This window comes from Suncus etruscus, chromosome 7 (genome assembly GCF_024139225.1).
Source record: "Suncus etruscus isolate mSunEtr1 chromosome 7, mSunEtr1.pri.cur, whole genome shotgun sequence".
Taxonomy (NCBI): Eukaryota; Metazoa; Chordata; class Mammalia; order Eulipotyphla; family Soricidae; genus Suncus; species Suncus etruscus.
The window spans coordinates 26,452,159-26,468,107 of record NC_064854.1 but is presented as its reverse complement, the minus strand read 5'-3'; the positions used below and the strand labels follow the sequence as shown (position 1 = coordinate 26,468,107).

The 15,949-nt window shown below is 47.5% G+C and overlaps 1 protein-coding gene across 1 annotated transcript; it reads left to right on the top strand.

Moving 5' to 3' along the window:
- The first annotated feature begins 11,934 nt into the window (after positions 1-11,934).
- On the top strand, positions 11,935-14,982 carry SKIDA1 (SKI/DACH domain containing 1). The gene has a single exon (XM_049777759.1). It carries the CDS (start codon positions 11,944-11,946, stop codon positions 14,875-14,877), a length of 2,934 nt encoding a protein of 977 aa, XP_049633716.1. The 5' UTR covers positions 11,935-11,943; the 3' UTR covers positions 14,878-14,982.
- Positions 14,983-15,949: the final 967 nt, after the last annotated feature.

Sequence of the window (15,949 nt, the reverse complement as noted above, 5' to 3'; positions counted from 1 at the left end):
CTTGAAATTGTACAGTAACAGTGCCAAGGACAAACATGACCCCATAGGGTGAAGCTTATGAAGCTTAACATTCCTAGTGAATTAAACACCCAAGCCGAGGATCACTTTTTGTCATCTTTACTGTGGTGCTTAAGATCCATAATGTAGGCAATTTTGATATGGTGATACTTTGCCTCAATTAAAAAAGCAGTGATCTTTGATGCAAACACAACTGGAAAATATGACATAAAAATTGTAAAGCTTCTACAAAAGCTGACCAGGAATACTCCACGTCCCTCCCTATCCCCACCCCCATTCATGCCCTTTTCTTCCGCCCATTTGTTGTTTTTCTCACAAGTATATCATGCTGTAATGTTGTGGTGGTGTTTCTTTTTTTTTTTTTTTTGTTACTTTCAACTAAAAAATGAGAAACAAAAAGATGTCAAGAGATTCCCCTTCTATGATCAACTACACAGCAGATAAGCTTGCAAAGGTATTTTAAATATTAAAAGACTTTAAAATTTTAAAAATGTAAATTGAATCCAACTAGTTGAGGAGGAGGGAAAGTATGGGAGGATGAGTGTGGCCGGAAAGAAGAGAATGCTTCATTTGCAACACCATTTTCGCCCCATGTTCAAACCTTTCCATAAGTTACTTCTCAAATGGATTTCTTCTATAAGAATGCCTCCCTATACTTCGAAATAACTGAGATTTCAACGAGGAAATGCAAGTATAGTAAAAAAAAAAAAAAAAAAAGATTCGTAAAATCAAAGTGTTAGATGCAAACCAGTTCTGCAGCATTTCAGATGGAAAATAACCACCTCTAACTTTAACTGACTCAAAGGGATCTTTTCAAACAAATGCTATTTATGAACATCATCTGTTAACTTCTTTCTTGTAATTCAAAACTCTTGTCAAATGTTTTCATGGTGACGTGCAAATATACTATTCCATTCGTGATCAATTCTAATTGGTTTTTTAAAATCCACCTTGGGAAATGGTGATGCATAATACAAACCAGTAATGGTTCTTTTAGAAGGAATTTTCACAAAGTCTATTATAAGTCTAAGTCGAAATTACTCTTGCCCTAGTAAGTTTTGGACTAAAGGACTGATTTTTTTTTTCTGTATGAGTTTTCACGCATTGACTTTGGTGTTCAAGACTCGCAAGCACTTGTTGGAGAACGTCGTTTTGAAAAACTCAAGTTTGCCAGAAATATTTTCCCCACATCCTCACAAAGGAAAACAGGCAGTGTCTTAAGTGGGTTGCAGACGTTTCCAATACGTGGCTTAAAAATCAAATGACGTTTTTCCCTTTTCAATTTTCACTGTTACTTTGAAAATACATTTTACGTTTTAAAAAGAAAGAATAATCCAGCCTGTCTTGGTTAGGGGCAATTCGACCCTTTCTCATTTTTTAAACTGAGACTTCTTGTGTACAACAAAGAGCTGAATGATAACAAATAAAAGACAGCGAAACGTGCTTTTCCGAACTCCTGGGCGCCCGGACATTCCTTTTCGAATCCACATTATTTAAAGGCATCTCCAATAGGCTATAATCTGCTCGAACTTTCTGCTTACAGGATGGGGGGTTGGTGGGGGGAGAATAAAGGTGCCCAATTTGGATCTGCCTAGTTATTACTTTGCAAACCTACCTAGGCTGCTCTCCCCTTTCTTGGAACGCTGGAGTTTACTGGCTTGCCTGGCTTCCGCCCATTTAACCGCTCTTGGCTAAATCGAGAAGGGGAACCCCTCTCCTTCCGAGTCTGATGATAGTCAAATTTGCGAGCCGACCCGACCCGGCCGGAGTTCGGGGTGTTGGAATGGGGGGGGATCGACGGGGGTCCGCGGGACCCCTCCCCCGGGAAGGACTGGCTCGGCGATCTGCAGGCTCCAAGGGCCGAACAATGGGGGCGACCCCGGCGAGAAGCGCCCGGCTCCCGCTTCCTCCGCCCACCCTGGGCCTCCCGCCGGCCTGCGCTTTGGGGCTCGCACCGCCGCCTTCTTGCAGCTCCGCGTTCGGGGCCCGCCTGCCGCCTCCGCGCGCTCCCTTCCCCCGGCGGCCCGGCCGTTCCAGCTCGCTCCGACCCGCTCTCCCCGGCCCGGCCCGGCCCGGCCCGGCTCCCTCTGCTCCATCAGCGGCTCGTGCTTTTTGTGCATGGACTTCCCATCTCTCTCCTGCATTTTCACATATGTTTGCAAACGTCCCGTTTTCCTCGCAATTGCACTGTGTTCTTTCCCGCCGAAAATAATAATAATTAAAAAAAAAGATGGCTCGGCAACCCCCAAATCTAGAAGTCTATACAGCCAACCCTTTACCTCGAAATATACTTAAAAAAATTTTTTTTGGTCTGGCGTTTAATCGGGTCTCCCAAACTCTTTTTTTTTTTTCCTTCCTCCCTTTAAATACTATCATTCCAAACTCTTCCATCAAAGACTTTTTAAAGGGGTGTATGTGCTTGTGTGTGTGCCCAGAGTTGTCCCCGCCAGCAGATCCAAAATTCCCTCCAGTGCGCTGGGGACGGGAAGGGAAGAAAGTAGCCAAGGGGCCCGAAGGAAGCAGCTTGCAAGGAAGCAAGGCGGCCCAATTCGCTGGGGGGACGCCGGGCTTGGGGATGTCGGGGGGTGGGGGGAAGGCGCAGCAGGGGTGTCTAGGGCCTTGGGGCTCTGGACAGGGGAGCTTGGTCTGCAAGCAGAGGTTTTTAAATAGCGGGGAGCGGGGGGGGCGCATGACGGCACTTTATGAGAAAGGATGGGGCCCGCCGAGGAGATTACGGGGCTTTTCTCATCGCTCCCCTAAACAGGGGGGGAAGGAAGAGGGAAAAAAAAGTTGGAGGGAGGCGGAGAGAACAGCCATGCCGGCCTCCTCCTCCTCCTGCTGCTGCTGCTGCTGCTGCTGCAAGGAGCGGGCGGGCTGGGAGAGGGCGCGGGCCGGGCCGACCAATCGCATCAACAGGTCGGGCCGCGGCGGCCCGGGCCCCGAAATCCAGTCCCCGCCTCCCCGGCCCGCCCCTCCCCCGCCGGCCGGCCGGCCCTCCCGCCAGGGGGAGGCCGCGCTCTGCACCCGCTGGGCCTCGCGGAGCTCGGGGTGGGGGTGCGGTGGGAGTGGGCCCCTGTGGAGCCGGGGGTTCCCCTCCGGAGCGTCCTCCCCACCACCCCCACGCCGGGGCCCCGGAGGCTTAAGCGGGACTCGAACGCGACCAGAGCGCGGCCCGCGTGAGGCATCCTGGGTAGAAAGTGGCCGCGCGGCCCCGGGGGAGTGCGCGGCGAGGAGCCCGGCGGGGTCAGAGGTCAGGGCCCGGGAGCCCCGCGCGCCCAGGCCCCCACGTGAACGCATCGCCGCGAGCCGGAGGAAGCTTTGTGTGCGAGCCCCTATTGACCGCGCCGGCTGGCTAGCTAGCTAGCTAGCTTTGCCCGGGCTGCTTGCAGCGAGGGGAGCTGCCTCCCGGCTAGGCGAAACCCCTCCACCACTTCCAACGCCGACTCACACACACACACACACACACACACACACACACACACACACACACACACACACATACACCCCGACTCTCCCCTCCCAACCCCCAGCCCCCGGACCCGGCTTGCAATAACGCAGTAAATTTGCTTTAACAACAAGTGGGGGTGGTTGCATTTACTCCTCCCTCTTTCTCTGTCTCTCTCTCTCTTTCCCCCCCACCCCCAGCCTGCCCCCCTGCTCTGGCTGCGGCTCTTGACACTACTACAAACCAGGACTATAAACATAAACATGTGTCACTGTAACTGGGCAGGTAATATACGGATTTGGGGTTGGGATGGAGCTGGAGAGTGGGGGGGACTCGGTCGCCGCTTGGGGGGCAGTAAAAAATGTTTCATGTGCTCGACGCCTTCGGGGGCTACACGGACACACGCCCCCCCCCGCGCGCTCACACACACACACACACACACACACATTTATTTATAAAATGCCTTTGGCACTCGGTCACTTACTCATTCAGCCGCAGACCCACAAAGAGACTTGCTGATAACAACCGAACCCCCAAAGCAAATAGAGTGAAATCGCAATCTCTCCTTTTCCCAGCCACTGCTGCCATTTCCCTATAGCAAACAGCAGCAGCAGCGTCTCTACTCGAATCTCCCTCCTTTAAAAGAAAAATTTTTTTTCTTCGCCAAAAAAACAATAGAAAACATTTTTTCCCCCCAGCCGAAACACTACACCACTCTCTTCCCTTAGACTGTATCAACTCACTGGGGGCACGGAAATCCTTTCCAACAGCAAGAAAAGCGAGTTCAAGGAGTTCGAAATCTGGGGTGTTTCAATTATTTCTGGGCTTTGCCATTCAACTTCTGCACTAAGTTACTGCGACTGGAGCTGTGGACGTTTGCCACAGCAAGCCTTTATTATTATTATTATTATTATTATTATTATTATTATTATTATTATTATTATGTCTGTGTTTACACTGCCGCCCAACTTTTTCCTTCCCCCCTCATTCTTAGTCCAAGCTTAAGCAACATCCCCCAAGCTAGTGCAAAAGCGAAATCTCCTCGCCGTCCTCCTGCCTTGAAAGCGAAGCAGACACAGAAAATGTTCAGATGAGGAAGTGGTTCTCTTTGTTCTTTCATTGTTTCTCTAAGAACTGGGGGATAGAAAGCCAAACACTTACCTTCTCTTCTTTTTGCTCCAAAAACCAGACGTTCCCATCAGCCTTAAAATACGCCAATCCACCTTGAAAGTAACTACGAATGTCGGGAGAGTTTGTATTCCATTCTTTTTAGGTCTCTGCCCTCTTTTAGCGTAGGATTAAGTTGCCGAGCACGTTGCTGCAAGCTGTAGCCCCCCGCCTTAGTGAATCGGTCACGTTTAGGACCCTCTAAGTCCTTCCTAATTCTGCCAGTAGAATCGAGGGCATTGGAGCTCTAAACTTTGAAAAAGAAAGGGACTTCAGCGATTCAGAACATTAAGGAATCCCCCGAAATTGGTCACTGTATTTTGGTACCACCTCATCAAACAAGATTTGCCATGATACGTTAGATATTTTATTCAAAGAAAGTTTTTATTATTTATTTTTTAGTTTGTGATCAGCAACACGCTATTTCGACAGATGGAGTGAAAAAGAAGGTTTGTGTGGGCATTTAACGGAGGGAGTATTTTCCATGTTTGTTGTGCCTTGTAATTTAAAAAAAAAATACAAACAAACCACCACTGTAACTGAAAAAAGAAAGAAGTCGTCTGTCTTCTAATGTTAGAGGGTGGCTTCCAGAGAGACATGTATTTTTAATTTATTAGTCTAAAACTTGCCTCCCAAAAGAGAAACATTAGCTTTTCAAAGTTAAAAGACTTAATTTCCCTCTATGAAGACAAAAAATTTAAGTGACTTTTCTGGTTTTGTGTGGGATGCTTGACAATGTTTGGTACCTAGCCCAGTGAGTCACACTGCCCAGACCTTGTTTAAATCTGATTCTGGTGTGATTTGTTGAAGTCATGAATATGAAATGATGGTTGTGTAGCCATCAATGTGAACTTGGGAGTTTTTGATCTCCCGCTTTTTTTGTGTCCGCTTTTTTGCGACCAGTAGCTGGAGCCTTGCAAGACAGTGATTGGCTCCATTGCTCTTGGAAGGATTTGGGCTGGTGCCAGGGGAACGGAACCAAAGGATTCCCTTCCTGGAGTCCATCAGGTACACTCTATCCCCCTCCTGCCTGGTGCTCTGATTTTTCAGGACTCCTTCAGAACATACCCCTCCCCCAAGGTAGGCTTCAACACAGTGTCATCCTACCAGTTTCTACACATTGGACTCTTCAATATAAGCAAAAATTGGGGCAAGCTAAATAAATTGTGCATCTTGATCTTTTTTTTTTTAATGAATTGATGTTTCAACTTTGAACTGTACTTACTCAGGTTTTTTTTTTCTTTTTTTGCCCCCCCCCTAAAGACAGGATCAATTGTGGGAGGCCCTGGTATCTCAGAGGAAAATATTGCAATAAAACAAGATAATTAGGGGGAAAGGCAGTTGCAATAGGAAAAGTGGCTTTTCTTTGATAGCATTTAATTGGAATTAAAAGATTCTTGAGCTGTAAACATTCTTTATTTATTCAGCACACATAAGCAGACATTGTTTTATCACCATTATAATTATGGTGTCCTTTAAACTAGCTGATAGCAGGAAAGATAAGGGAATGTGCCCGGTAGATTCCCATCAGGTCTCCCTCCTTTCTTTCTTCGCCTTCCTCCCTCCCTCCCCCCCTCTCTTCACAACCAACCCCTACCCCACCCCCATGCCTCCCTTGGTCACTGGGGTCCCTCACAGCCCTGGAGATGAGGAAAGCAGGAAGATTGTGGCCTGACCATTTTTTTTTTTTTACATCATGAAAGTGATTTGTACCACACTCTAATTTGATGCAATCTATAACCTTCTTGTCTCTTATGTTTATAACTGCCTTTTGGCTTACAGTGTGTGTTATTTAAAGACTTTCCCATTGCCTACCTGTATAAAATCTTTGCCACTAGCATTTGGTGCTTTACATTTGTCTAATTTAGAAAGCACACTCTTAGGGCTTTTTCTGAACAAAGCCTCACAAAAACTCCTTTACCTCCCAGGATTTGCAAATTTATAAAGGCTGCATTGAATTCAAGATGGGTCAGGGAGCAAAAAAAGGGTAGAAGGTCACTGCATTCTGATCATGGGTCAGTAGACAACATGGCATATACTCTGTGTCCCAAACTTCTGTTAAAAAACAGGATTTTAAAATGCCTAGGAACAGAAGGATGGGCCCTTTTGGAGACTTGCCTTGTTTTGTTTGGATGAGAAAATAAAGGAAAATGAAGGAAAATACACTAAGCAAGAATTTAAGCTGTTCCTTAATTTCGCCATTTCCTTCTCTCCCATTCTCATTTTCCCCTTTCCCAAAAGCAGTGAACATTTGATCCTAGCTAATTTTAGGTAAGGAACTTTCACACAAGATTTATTGTCTTATATTCTCAATTAATTCAGCCATAGGAGATTTTAAATTATCACTCTGCTTTGAGACTTTGTAACATTAGAGCAGAGGTACTTCTTCTGACTGATAGGACAAGGGCTTTCATTTATTCTCCTGACCAGTATACTTACATTGTTAGGGCCTTTGTTATGTTCCTTAGTCTTTTCTCTTTGAATTCACTTGGAAGAAAATGTGCCCAGCAATCACTAAAACAAATGTATCTGGTGAAGAGCTAGATGGTGGTGGTAGGGATGGTGGGGGGTGAGGTTCTCATTTAAATTATACAAGTAAGGGCAAAAACTTGGAAGGAGGGGATTATTTTAATGCTCTCCAATACTTTAATTATAAGACAGTGGTAGTGTAGAAATGCAAAAGTACTCTTAGGTTTTCCTTCAGGTTTTCAAAAGAACTTTTCCCATTAGTAAACTACTCCTGCAAATTGCTCTTGCATTTCCCAGCTAACCATTTAAAAGACTGTAAATGCCCTGTGCATTACTTTGCTCCAGAGGAAAGAGGTCAGACTGAATTGCAATGGTATTTAAACATAAAATACATGGAAAATAAATCAAAATAGAACACATGAAGGTAAATTTATCACATTCGTACAGGAAAAGTAAAGACAAATATGTTCAGATCTTCCTAGACCCTCACTTTAAAACTGAAAGTACTGTGTTGGTGTGTGTGTGTGTGTGTGTGTGTGTGTGTGTGTGTGTGTGTGTGTGTGTTGTCTATCTGTCTGTGTTTAACAATAAAGGCAGAAGTGAATGTTCACAAAAACTATATTTCCATCTGTATTTGCCATTAAGAATTTTTCTAGCAAGAAGCTTTGTTTTCCAAGCTAAAACACTTTGGATGACTGTGTAGATTAGACATTCCTGACCAAATAATGACAATGAACAAACTCAATGCACATTCTGTCTACATGCCTAAGTTCTCAATCAGCAATTCTCTAGTCTAGCCCCTCGGGGACAGATATACCTGCAATGTTAATTTGGGTGTATGCGTCCACATGTGTATCTACATTTGAGAAGAATAGAAGTTGATCTGTCTTTTCTTGAAAAAAAAAAAAAGAATCTGAATAGTCTGTCATCTGAATTGGGTTCATCTTTGATTGTAGAGGCGGCTGACATGGTCAACAAATTTATCAAAGAAACCTCCTGGCTTTTGAAGAATAGTACTTTATACATCTGGATCTGCACATCCAGGCAGAGTAAGTAAATTATTGCATAACTTTAAGCATAATTGATAACAGACACCTTTAATTTTTCATCCCCATTCTTTTGGCCAGCTTTCACATTAATAATCTAAGCCATAAATGTTGGTAGCTATTGATCGAAATCCCCTGTGTGCATGCAAATCCATCTTAAAGTCCCCTGCCTTTCATGTGTGAGCGCTCAGGGGCCTCTGCTAGATCTTTTATCGGGATCGACCCCCAAGGTGCCTGGAGAAGACCCCAGATCTGCAACGTGTGCTGATGGCCACAAGAAAGCTGTCTGTCACATTTTGTATGTATATGTTTGCGTGCTAGTGTGCTAGTGTGCGCATTCATGCCTTAACACACACACATGCAGCCACATGCACACATCCCAGGATGAGAAAGTTGAAGGAACAAAAGAATGCATCAGACAAGAAGAAAGATGTGTAATAGGAGTATTAAAAATGTATAAGTGGGAAAGTGTCTGTGAGTGCACTAAGAAAAGAAAAATACCAGCACAAATCGTCTAGCTGGACATGTTTTCCTAATCTCCTGGCCTTTATCTTTCCTGACTTGACCCAATAGATTGTACTTTTATTTAAAGAACAAAACCAAACAACTTAATATTCTAATAGTATTTTTAAAGGCATCTTTATTGCCTGCACTGTAAAGGTGGAAAGAGGGAAGGTAATTTTGAATTAGTCACTAAATCATCTTGCCATGTGTTGGAGAAATGAGAGAGAGAGAGAGAGAGAGAGAGAGAGAGAGAGAGAGAGAGAGAGAGAGAGAGAGAGAGAGAGAAGGAGGGAGAGGAAGGGAGAGAAGGAGAAAGGGAGAAAGAGGGAGAGAGAGAGGAGAGAGAGAGAGTATAAATCTAAATGGGAGTCAGTACCGACTAGAACTACCTGGAAGGGGGTATGGGTGGGGAGGGGACGCTCTAGCCCAACCTTTTGTAATGTCCTCCTAAACGCTTTTTTCTTCTTCTGAGTTTACTATTTCTTGGCTGTTCCACTGGTTGGTGGAAGCCCTGAAGCTGGGGGGAGGGGAATTGGAGGGAGGGTGGGTGGGTGGGTGGGTGGGTGGGAGGAAGAGGGCTGGCAGTATATAAGTGCATGGGGAGGAATTTTAAAACGACATTATTGTCACTGGCAGTAAAAAAAGAGTCTAGGCATTCTACTTTAAAAAACAAACACCAGCATCTGCTTTTCCTGGAAACTTCGCTTTCTGTTGAAACCTTTTGCATTTGGCTTCCTGTGAAAGTGAAAGAGAAAAGCGCGATGTGATCGCTCCAGATGCCAAAGAAAGCCAACTCCGTGGATGGTCTTAGCTGTGACGAGGCATTGTTCATTGCTGCCTCTCCGTTACGTTTAAAGCCTGAAATATCACGAGATCCCTTCAGTGATCCTGCTCTCATTCAAGGGACAAAAATGCAATTTGCTGTAGCTCTCATTTCTTGGATGGAAATGCTAGCCTTAGATTTCAAAGGCTAGAACTAGACATCGCGGTTTGTACACACATTGATTAAGTTGAAGAGCGGCGATTACATCTGTGCTGAGTGCAACAGTAGTCCAGGGCTGACTTTTTAAATCCCAACCTCTGAGTTACAGACTCTCTTAAATAGACTTCCTTAATTTCCGGATGCACTTCTTGAAATTCCCAATTCTCTTCAAAATTCCTGGGAAATTGCAAGAGAGATGAGGGTGGGGGTGGGGAACTATGGCGGGGATTTCATGCAAACTACCTTTTTGTATGTCTGATTCCTTTTTTCTCTTATTCTTTTTTTTTTTTTTTTTTAATCACCCCTGTTGTTGCTACTCAGACCAGAGCAGAGGAAGCTGGAACTTTTGAATGTGAAGAGATTATTGCATGATTTTTTTTTTCTCTCACTCACAGGCCTAGAAATATCCTTTTATTCTTTTAACCACACGGATGTGCCTATTTTTGGAGGAACAAGGAAGCACCTACATGTCTGGGTTGCACTTCTGCTCTAGTTGCAAACACTGAATAGGTAGGATTTGGCTGATTTTGCAGAGCAGCCAACACTCCGCCTTGGGATTGAGGCTGCAACTGAGAAGACCTTGCTCTCACTTGGCAATATTTCCAAGATCCTGGAAAAATGACTCCCACAAAAATGCCTTCATTTGCCTAAGAAGAGATTCAATAGTATTGATCGTCTTCCAAAGAGATTGTTTAAAACAAATACTGGACTTTCGTGGAAAAAAGAAAAACGGTGGTGATGGGGAGTTGTGGTGGAAGATTCATTTAAACTACCGAGCTGAAGCATTGCAGAGCACTGAAAGGGTCTGCAGTTTCCTCCAGTACTCCCTTTTCATCTTTATTACGTAAAACCTCTAGAAGCACCTTGGGCGTTTCACATTTTCTTTTCTTTGCTGCAGAAGCAAGTCACTCCCTGGAATTCCGACCTGTGGTGGTGGAGCAGGACTCAGGCAAAGGCTGCACTGGGGACTCTCAGGCGATCCTGCCTCCACTCTAGTTTGGTTAATTGTGAAAAGTGTACACATTTCTGGTTTATCTATGCTTTGTTAAGAGTCTGACGTGAAAATACCTCCTCCCCAGACACTCCCCCCCAACACAGACCCCCAAATCTAGCTGAATTGTTACTGTGTTTCGGAGCTGGAGCCTTGAACTGCTTCCTTGGTCAAAATAACTTTGTTTCTGGTTGTGAAAAGGCATTTCAGGGGAGAAAGAAAAAGAGAAAATTGAGAGAAATTGCAAAACGTAAGTCTGTCTGTCTTGGGGTGTTCACCACGAGGGTTTAACTTTGGAGCTCTCAGTCTGCTGCCCCACTCCCAGAAGGGAAATAGCAGGCTATTCTATAGATTTTTCTCTTAAGCTTTTTATTTTTTCCCTAAAGAAAACGGGGGTGAGGGATGCATCTATTTAGGCTTGATCATGTTTCTTACATGCATTTCTTTAAAATGATAATAGCTGTAGTGGTAAAATGCAAATAAAGCAAAAAATAGGCAATATTCCTTTAAAGGCGAATATACAGCCCCCCCCCCTTTTTTTAAACGTACACTCCTTCTGCTGAAGTCTGAGTCAGGCTGTTTCTGAGCTCCGATAGTTTAATGGAAAGATTTATATACCGACTGTATTATTTACTTTGGGAGGGGAGGTGGCAGTATAAGGGTATGCTAATTAGTGGGAGATTTTGGGGGGAAGGGGTGGAATATCAATTTTTATTGCATCACCTGTCAGGAGTGTCCAATCAGCGCTGGCTTTAGGGGAATTAATTGATGAAGGTGTCTCCGGACGAGCTCACTTCACTCTGTCATTTTATTTGTAGCTAAAGCAGCGGCGGGAATAGCAGCTGCATTTCTTTTCTCTTTCTCCCTTCACATTCCATTATCATAGTGCTCCAATGGAGAAGGACTAGAAGGGCCCAGGTACTGGGCTGCAGCGAGAGCATAGAGCAACACACTGGCTGGCAGCTCAGAAACCGGATGGTTTTTCCCCTCTTTTTGAAAAAAACGAAAACCAAAAAAAAAGAGCAAGAATCAAGTCAGTATAATTTCATGGCTTTTTTTTTTTTTTTTTTTTTACTGCTTCTTCTTTGCCTTTTATTCTTTTATTCTTTTTTATTTTCCCCTACCCCAATAATTTTGGTCTAGAGTTTGACACTCCCTGGGCCGGGAATAACAACAGTCTTTGTTATTTTTATTAGCAGGATGGCTTGAGACACACGCAGCAGCAGTAGCAGCTGGTGGAAGCTTAACATCCATCCATGTGCATGTACGCGTCACGTATCTATTTAACGCTGCCCATGGTGGGGCTCCTGTAGTGCCCGAGATGGGAGACCTGAAGTCGGGGTTCGAAGAAGTGGACGGCGTGAGGCTCGGCTACCTCCTCATCAAAGGCAAGCAGATGTTCGCCCTCTCCCAAGTCTTCACGGACCTGCTCAAGAACATCCCCAGGACGACGGTGCACAAGCGCATGGATCACCTCAAAGTGCAGAAGCACCACTGCGACCTGGAGGAGTTGCGCAAACTCAAGGCCATCAACAGCATCGCCTTCCACGCCGCCAAATGCACGCTCATCTCCCGCGAAGACGTGGAGGCGCTCTACACCTCCTGCAAGACCGAGCGGGTGCTCAAGACCAAGCGCCGGCGGGCCGGCCGGGCCCTGGCCACCAAGGCGGCGCCGCTGCAGCCGTCGCCTCCGGAGCGCGCCGGCGCCGCCGCCGCCGCCGCCGCCGCCGCCGCCTGCAGCCCGCGCTCGGCTTTCTGGAAAGACCCGCAGCAACTTTGGCGGGGCCTGAGCGCGGGAGCCGCAGCGCGGCCGCTGCCAATCAGCGCGCAGGGCCCGCGCCCGGCCGCCCAGCATCTACCTCAGCTCTTCAGCAAGTACCCGGGCGCGCCCTACCCGCTGGACCACCTCGCGCGCTCCGCCGGCAAAGCGGCGGGCCACTTCGAGAGCGAGAGCGCGCCGCTGCCGGGCAACTACGTGGCTTTCCACTCGGACCCCGCTTACTTCCGCAGCCTGCTGTGCGCCAAGCACCCGGCCGCCGCCGCCGCCGCCGCCGCTGCCGCCGCCGCCGCCGCTGCCGCCGCCGCCGCCGCCGCCTACTACCACCAGGCGTCGGCGGGCCGGGGACAGCCCAAGGCGGCGGCGGCGGCGGCGGCAGCGGCGGCGGCGGCGGCGGCGGCGGCGGCGGGCGCCGGGGCTCCGGCCAGCCTGACCTACCGCTGCAAGCGCCGGCGCGGCGGGGGCGCCAAGGACGGCCTGCTCGCCGCGCCCCACCACGTCGGCGCCCGCCGCCTGCTGCTGCTGCGCAGGTCCTACAAAGCCAAGGCGGCCGCCGCCGCTGCTGCGGCCGCGGCGGCTGCAGCGGCCACCACCGCCGCCGGGGCCACTTGCCTGGAGCGGTTCCACCTGGTCAACAGTTTCTGCCCGCCTCCTCCGCCGCCTCCTCCTCCTCCTCCGCCACCTCCGCCTCCTCCCGCTCCCGCTCCCCACCACCACCACCACCACCATCACCACCACCACCATCACCACCACCACCACCACCGGGCCCACCCACCCCCTCGTCATCACCGGCCGCAGGCCCATCTGGGCAGCTTTCCCGAGAGTGGCAGCAGCGACTCGGAGTCCAGCTCCTACTCGGACCATGCGGCCCATGACTCCGATTTTGGCTCCAGCCTGTCCAGCTCCAGCAACTCGGTGTCCTCGGAAGAGGAGGAGGAGGAGGAGGAGGAGGAGGAAGAGGAAGAGGAGGAGGAAGAAGAGGAGGAGGAGGGGGGCAGTGGGGCCTCGGATTCCAGTGAAGTCAGCTCAGAGGAGGAGGAGGAGGAAGAGGAGGAGGAGGACTCGTCCTCAGAGTCCGACTCCAGCTCCGGCTCCAGCCAAGTGTCCGTGCAGAGCATCCGTTTCAGGCGCACCAGTTTCTGCAAGCCTCCCAGCGCGCAGGCCCAGGCCAGCTACTTGTACCATCTGGCCTCGGCCACCGCTGCCACCACCACTGTCACCGCCACCAAACCCGCTGCTTTCGAGGATGCCGGCAGACTTCCCGACCTCAAGAGCACTGTCAAAGCGGAGTCGCCCGAGGCAGAGTGGAGTCCGCAGGACTGGGCCCCCAAAGCGTCTCCGGTGTACTGCCCGGCCAGCCTGGGGCCTTGTTTCACCCCAGAGATAAGGAACGATAGGGTATCCGAGATTACATTCCTACACTCTGAAATTGCCAGCACAGGCCAGAGAACTGACCTGACAATTAACTGCCTGGCAGAGGGGGCCTCACCACCTAGCCCAAAGACAAACAATGCATTTCCACCACAAAGAATAATACTCCCCGAGCCTCCTCGGAAAGGCCGACCAGCAACTCCTCCGACCCACTGTACAGATAACCACACAATAGCTGCTAGGTTCTCCAAGCGGGGTTCTTCGGGAGCTGCAGCCCATCCTGAAAAAGATTCTAAAGTCCCTCCTTGTGTGGAATTTGCTACGGAGTTGCCCCCATCGCAAACTGATCTCGAGGTGGAAGTTGCAGCAGCAGCTAAAGCCGAGAGTCTCTGCACTGACACGGTGGACACGACGTTGCCATTTCTGCACAATATTAAAATCAAAGTAGAAGACAGTAGTGCTAATGAAGAATATGAACCCGACCTTATTGCGAATAAGCTAAAGTGTGAGTGCAATGATACAAAGGGCGAGTTTGACAGTGTGACTGAAAGTAAAGAGGAGGACGCCTTGCTAACCACAGCTAAGGAAGGCTTTTCCTGCCCTGAGAAAGGAACGCCTTCCTTAATTCCACTGGCTCAGAGTCAGGGCCTCTCATGCACTTTAGGTTCTCCAAAACCTGAGGATGGGGAATATAAATTTGGTGCCAGGGTGAGAAAAAATTACCGGACGCTAGTCTTGGGAAAGCGACCTGGACTTCAGACACCTCCAGTCAAACCAAATTTGAAATCAGCTAGAAGTCCTCGTCCCACAGGTAAAACTGAGACACAGGAAGGATCACTGGATGATTTTACAGTTATAAGCAGACGTAAAAAGGTAGCCAGCAATGTAGCATCAGCGGTGAAAAGGCCATTTAATTTCATGGCAAATTTTCCCTGCCCACCATCACTCATTATCGGGCAGGATGGGGATCTGTGGCCGGCGTATTCCTTAAACACCACTAAGGATTCCCAACCTCCTCACAAGGCCCATCCTATATGGAAATGGCAGCTGGGCGGTTCCGCAATACCTCTTCCTCCTAGTCACAAATTCAGGAAATTTAATTCATAAAAGTGTTTTGGAAGATATTTTCTTGAACCACAGTACCTTCCTTTTGTTGTAAACCGCACAGGATGGTTTGTACAAGTCCATTAATGTGTTACACCCACTTTGGAGTCCCGGTTTATCGCATTTGGAAGACAGAAATCGGATTACTTTTTCCCCCCATTGCGGGGTGTGTGTGTGTATGTGTGTGTGTGTGTGTGTGTGTGTGGTTTTTTTTTTTTTTTGGAGTAGGGTGGGGGCGGGGTGGGAGAAGGGTTGGTTTACATTCCACAGACTACTTCAGGCTAAAGACTCAAGTAAAAAACTCAGTTATTGCGGTAGAGCTGGGACACTTTACTGTTTCAGTGCTAATAATGCACCCGGTACCTCAATTCAACTGCTACAAATAAATGTCAAAAGGTTGAATAATAAATATTACAATGAGCCATTAAGTTTATGCACTAGATTTCAGATCTGAAAATGTAACTGTTAAGTCAGTGAAAGTTTGTTAGGTTACATGGTTACACAGTGAGGTTGTAAGAAGTTTCTGTGAGCCCAAAATGTTCTTTTCTGGAGCTCTTGTTTGTGGGGTATCTTTTTCTTTTTTTTTTTTTTAAACTCCCCTGTTTCCTCTCCAAGAGTATTTGCACTTAATTTTTTTTGAGTGGAAAAAGTGGGGGGAGTCTTGATTGAATGCTGATAAAAGCTGCCTCATCTATAATGAGTGAAATAAATATGAGATTGTATTTTTTCGTAAAGGGTGTGATTTTACTTTTACAGCCAGTCCTAACAATTGGTCAAAGTGCTTTTTGTGTTCTCATCCAAAGGTTTTCAATATGGTGGCCCTCATATTGTCCTGCTTACCTTGTGCTCTGGACAGGACTCAAACCTGCAGGCCAACTGAAATATTTCTCTTCATCACAGGATATTGTATGGTCTGACTCTTCCTAGTGTCAAAGCAGCAACTACGACCTAGAAAAATCAAGTGGGTCAGAGTTATAAGAATACCCAAAATGAAAAACAACAGTAATTTCAGGGTAGTTTATATTTTTTGGGGGGTGGGAGTACCAGAACTCAGGCACTTGGGTTTTAATACCTT

What these genes read in the sequence shown, in the direction of transcription:
- SKIDA1 (XM_049777759.1), top strand. Translation starts at nt 11,944, where the DNA reads ATGGGAGACCTGAAGTCGGGGTTCGAAGAAGTGGACGGCGTGAGGCTC.